The sequence below is a fragment of the Haliaeetus leucocephalus genome, unplaced genomic scaffold (genome assembly GCF_000737465.1).
Source record: "Haliaeetus leucocephalus isolate CR32 unplaced genomic scaffold, Haliaeetus_leucocephalus-4.0 Scaffold819, whole genome shotgun sequence".
In the NCBI taxonomy this organism is placed as follows: domain Eukaryota; kingdom Metazoa; phylum Chordata; class Aves; order Accipitriformes; family Accipitridae; genus Haliaeetus; species Haliaeetus leucocephalus.
Genome location: NW_010973255.1, coordinates 262,000 through 267,555, shown reverse-complemented (window position 1 = coordinate 267,555; position 5,556 = coordinate 262,000). Strand labels below are relative to the sequence as shown.

At 49.3% G+C, this 5,556-nt stretch overlaps 1 protein-coding gene across 1 annotated transcript in view; it reads left to right on the top strand.

Annotated features, from left to right (window-relative positions):
- TULP4 (tubby like protein 4) overlaps positions 1-5,057 on the top strand; it is a 123,657-nt gene extending 118,600 nt beyond the window's left edge. The window contains exons 13-15 of the mRNA XM_010581928.1: positions 1-2,123; positions 3,901-4,788; positions 4,863-5,057. Coding sequence (XP_010580230.1) covers positions 1-2,123; positions 3,901-4,017 — 2,240 coding nt within the window. The 3' untranslated portion in view covers positions 4,018-4,788; positions 4,863-5,057. The remainder of the gene's footprint in view (positions 2,124-3,900; positions 4,789-4,862) is intronic.
- The last annotated feature ends 499 nt before the right edge of the window (positions 5,058-5,556 follow it).

Below are 5,556 nucleotides of genomic sequence, written 5' to 3'. Positions count from 1 at the left end.
CCTACCCCGGCACCATCCCCGCCGCGCCGACCGCTGCCCTGCCGCCCCCGCCCGGCCCCCCGCAGCCGCCCCTCGACCTCTGCCTGAAAAAGGGGGAGTTCTCCCTCTACCCCGCGGGGCACTACCAGACGCCCCTGGGGTACGAGCGGATAACGACGTTCGACAGCAGCGGGAACGTGGAGGAGGTGTGCCGGCCTCGCACCAGGATGCTCTGCGCCCAGAGCACCTACACCCTGCCAGGGCCCGGCAGCTCCGCCACCTTGCGCATCACCGCCGCCGAGAAGAAGATGCAGCAGCCGTGCGCCAGTGCCACCCTAAACCGGCTCACGGTCCCCCGGTACTCCATCCCAACCGGGGACCCGCCGCCCTACCCTGACATCGCCAGCCAGCTGTCCCAGGGCAGAAGCATCGCGCAGAGGCTGGACAGCAGTATCATTCATGCGACTCTGCGGAGGAACAGCCGAGAGGCAGCCCTGAAAATGGCTCAGCTGGTGGAGGGTCAGAGAGCCACCTTGCAACTTCCCCCAAAAGCCAAGAGCAATGTTGTGACGGCGCAGTACCAGCAGAGAGTACCCACCGCCTTGTACACCTGCAGCCAATGCAGCGGCGGCGGCGGTGGCGGCGGTGGCAGCGGCAGCAACGCGAGCGCTGGTGGTGTGGGCAACATCACTAGTGCCAATGCTAGTAGCAGCACTTCCAGTATTGGTGGCATGAGACCTGATCTGAGCACAGGGAGCACCTCCCAGCACAGCTCTGTCATCGCTCACTCTGTCAGTACTTCGCCTCTGGCCTCCCAGTCCTCGTACAGCTTGCTGAGCCCACCTGACAATTCCCGTGACCGAGCAGATTACATCAACTCTGCCTTCACGGAGGATGAGGCCCTTTCTCAGCACTGCCCAGTGGAGAAAACAATGCGTCACGTACCCGTGTCCTTGACAGAGGCTGCCCTTGGTGTAAAACGGCCACCGCCGTACCAGTGGGACCCTATGGTGAGTGAAGAGATATGGGTTCCTCAGGAAAGGACATCTCAGAGCTCAGTGCCCAACCCTCTAAAACCTACTCCTCTCATCATTGGTCAAGCTCAACATCTGGATATGTCTCGAGTGCCGTTTGTTTCCCCCAAGTCACCAACCAGTCCCACTGCCACTTTCCAGACGAGTTACGGGGTCGGAGTACCTTACCCAGGAAGCTACAGTGCCCCTCCCCTTCAGGGAATGCAGCCCCCCTGCTCCCCCAAAGAAGCTCTGGCCCCAACGCAGTTTGCACAGCAGGAGCCCACAGTTGTGCTTCAGCCAGGTTATCCGTCCAACCTCTCCTATTGCCCTTTGCCACCCATGTACCCAGGAAGTAGCGCCTGCTCTAGTTTACAGCTGCCACCGATCGCCTTGCACCCATGGAGCTCCTATAGCGCCTGTCCACCCGTACAGAACCCCCAGGGCACCTTGCCCCGCAAGCCGCTTCTCGTGGTGGAGAAGCCAGTGATGTCTCCCCCACCGGCAGAGCTGCAGGGCCACGTGGGCACAGAAGTAATGGTGGAGACGGCAGACACCTTCCAGGAGGTGCTCTCCTTGACAGAAAGCCCCATCCCTCAAAGGACGGACAAATTTAGCAAGAAGAGCCGGAAGCGCCTGGACAGTCGAGCTGAGGAAGGAAACGTGCAGGCTATCACCGAGGGCAAGGTCAAAAAGGAGGCAAGGACGCTGACCGACTTCAATTCGCTAATATCCAGCCCTCGACTGGGGAGGGAGAAGAAGAAGGTCAAGAGCCAGAAAGACCAGCTAAAGTCCAAGAAGCTAAACAAGACCAATGAGTTTCAGGACAGTTCAGAGAGCGAGCCAGAGCTTTTTATCAGCGGGGATGAACTGATGAACCAGAGCCAGGGCAGCAAAAAGGGTTGGAAAACCAAAAGGAGTTTGAGGACAGCCAGTGAGCTGGATGAATTCAAGTGCCGGAAGGCCAGTGAGAAGGAGGATGGGAGGCTGGGGAGCCAGGGCTTTGTGTACGTGATGGCCAACAAGCAGCCACTGTGGAACGAGGCAACGCAAGTCTACCAGCTGGACTTTGGAGGGCGGGTGACCCAGGAGTCAGCAAAAAACTTCCAGATTGAGCTGGAAGGACGACAGGTAGGAGGGGGTGGCACACGCGGGCCAGGGTGTGGGAAAGCCATGCCAGAAACAAGCTCTGCCTCTCACATGGCCGACTGCCTCGCACTCATGTTAGCTGCTCTGTGAAAAAAGCCTTTGCCGCATGGTTGATAAAAACCAGCAGTCAAAGGTCTAAATTCAGAATGGAGGGTGAAGTTTAGTTGTAAAGTAAACATACAAAATACGCTTGGTCTTACTGCAGTCGGACATGGGAATAAGGGCCTCCTTTAGTCTCACTGGCTCTCGCTGCTGAAGGTGGGTGGGTTTTGTAATAAACACAACAGATCTCCCCAACGGTAGCTGCATTTGCCGTCGGTGGTTGTGGATAGCAGCTAGCTGAGTGAACACTGCTCCCTTCTTGCGACGCTCACAAAGGTTAGCCAGTCAGCAGATAGCTAAGGCAGAGACAATGGACAGGCAGTTAGGTTCCCTCCATGGCGAAATTTCCCCTTGTGGGTTACCAGGCCTCTGGGGCTGGTTCTTAATGCTAGAGAAGGGAGGCACTGACCCTCCCCAGAACAAAGTGCTCCTGGGCCGCTTCTGAACCGCCTGTGGGTAGACGAATCTATAGATAGTTCAAAACATCAAAACATTCAATTTTAGGCTCTCTCACCTTGGCCCGAGTGGGATGTTACTACACCAAACACAGGCTATTAAGTGGTACTAATCAGCAGGACACTGGACTGAGACTCAGGAGACACATATTTATTTCCTTGTCCAGCTGTCCCATCTCTGTAAGTCACTTTTGATTTATTAAAGGCATCAAGGCTCTCAACTCCCTCTGATTTAACTTGGGAGTTTGATGTCTTAAATATCCAACATGCATGACCAGTGGTAGTCTCTTGGTTTTGTTTGTCTGTAACAGCAGCTCATTAAAAAGGCAGTGATCAGAGCCATTTATACCCTTTTCTTCTTCAGTTAAATGGCTGTGGCTACATGCCTGTGGGCGGGCAGCTGTGCAAAATGACCCGGCCACAGGTTTTGTTCTTGGGGAAACAAAGCCTGACATGGCTTGCACAGACAGCCTCCATTCTAGCTGAAGGATCTTCACTGTAGAGCAAATACAGTCTGGGCTTCTGGTGAAGTGAATGAAAAAGCAGTAATAATAGGCCAAACTTCAGATATTCCCTGCGGAAGAAGAATGACCAACCTGACTAGCCTTGCTTTACATTTCAAACAGCTCCCACTGCCCCTTTGCTAATTCATTCTCAGTGTAATTATGTGCTAGTGAAGTTTATGCAAAGGAAAACATAACTGCCAAGAACATACAGCTTAACGGCTATGAAGTGCTGGAGTCAGGAGATTGGTTATTCCCCTTCCCTGAAAGCTCTTTTCTTTGAAAACAAAATCTGTTTTCCTGGTGGGCTGATGATAGGATCTCTCCAAGGGAGAGAATGGTATTTTCCTGCAGGAAGCATGATGCTGGTGTAACCAACATCTGCTGAAGTACTTGGTGACAATCTACTTACACCAATGCTGTATACAGTCTAGCATGTTTTAAAGCCTATTTAGTCTATAGAGTCAATTATTGCAGTCAAATACTCTATACAGACCAATAGCACAGTGCTCTTACTCTTCTTTGGCATCATACCCCATTCTGTGAATAGCCCCATTCATATTAGCTCAGGAGGTAAGGTGTTCATACAAAGGAGCAAAAACATTTTGCTTTTATTCTTCTCTGGTTCCTTTTCTGTGGTTCACTTTTTTTGACCTTGTTCTCTCTTTGCTTCCCTCCTCCTCTTCCCCTGCTTCCCAGGTGATGCAGTTTGGAAGGATTGATGGCAATGCTTACATTTTGGACTTTCAGTATCCATTTTCTGCAGTGCAAGCCTTTGCTGTTGCTCTGGCTAATGTGACTCAACGCCTCAAATGAACAAGCAGAGACTGGAGAGAGGAAAATGTTAACCTTCTCATGAAGTCCAAACCGGAAAATGTCAGGGCAGCCTGCTTTAGGTGTGCAGAGGTGCCTGGGAGTGAAGAAGGCAGTAAAACTGGAAAAGTCTCTTGGTGCCCAACAGAAGGGCATTAACTCTAATCAGTCATGGGATGGAGGGTGGGGGGCTGTTTTCTGTTTTGTTTGTTCATTTGTTTGTTTGTTTTCAGGTGTTTTTTTTTCTTTTTAAGCATTGTGCTGGGTCTCAGAAAGAGCGAAGGGTTGAGAGCCATTCAGTGTTATGTGGAGAAGTGTGGCTTTTGGCTTGTTGTGGTGGTTCTGCCGTGTTTGCTACAGTAGCTGATGTAAGCTCATAGGGGGATTAAAAAAGACTGCTCTTTTTGATAGACTGCCTTATATCATGCTGTTCTTTTTAAAACAGGGAACATAACTTTTTTTCTGGTCCAGTTTGTACTACTACTCCTACTACTACTCCTCTACTACTACTACATCAGTGATAGCAGCAAAAAAAGAAAAAAAAGAAGCTATAATACTTGAAGACACGTGTTTCTTCTCTGATCTCTGATAATAACTGAGCACTACAAGTTCCAAGGAGGCTTATGTAGGTCAATGTTTAATTTATAAATAATGATGTATTATTCAGAAGAGAAACAATTGTTACCAATGGCTGGTTTAAAAACCCAGTGTATTGAAGAAGTTGATGTCTGCTTGTTTTGTGTGCTGTTATTGGGGATAAACATCTTTCAGTAGGTGACAGAAGATAGAGGAGGAAATAACTACGAGCGTTGCTTCTTTTGTTATTGGGGATAAACATCTTTCAGCAGGTGACAGAAAATAGGGGAGGAAATAATCATGAGCGTTGCTTCTTTGTTCATATTGATCAGCAGTATTCTCCAATTTGGCCTGTAGTTGGGAGAGGTACAGTATGACCAGATGTACCTCTAAGGCCATGCCTGTACATGCTCCTCATTTAAATGTGTTTACACTTTATAAACAGTCTTTCAAGTGAATGAGAAGGCCTGGTGTATTCAGTCTTCTTAGCAATCAGTATAAATCAAGTTCTACAACAGTGTATCAGTGCTTGAATTAGGAAGGAGACAGAAGTGTAGCAAGTCATTACAAGAAGCAATTTCATCAGAAAAGCAATTTCACTACAGGAAACAACATCATGGCTGGCTGGAGAACAAATGAGTTGAAAGAGGAAGGAAAAATTGGACAGAATCATCCTTTTATCACCTAGCTACTTGGGTAGTCTTTGTGACTGTGGTTTGAGAATATAATGCTCCAGCTAAGATCAGGAAGCCAAAGTTTACATGGAATGTTACAGAGGAAGGCTTAATAACCATAGCATGACTCTGCAGTTCCTTCTGGTGGACATGCAGACCTGTTGAGCATTTCAGAAGGGTAGCTTGCACAGAAGAGTTTCTGTGTTGTCCATGTGTTGTGCACATATTTGTTTGCTTTCTCTCTTTCCTCCTTGCCTGCATTTTGCTACGGAATATGATTTTGTATGGAAGT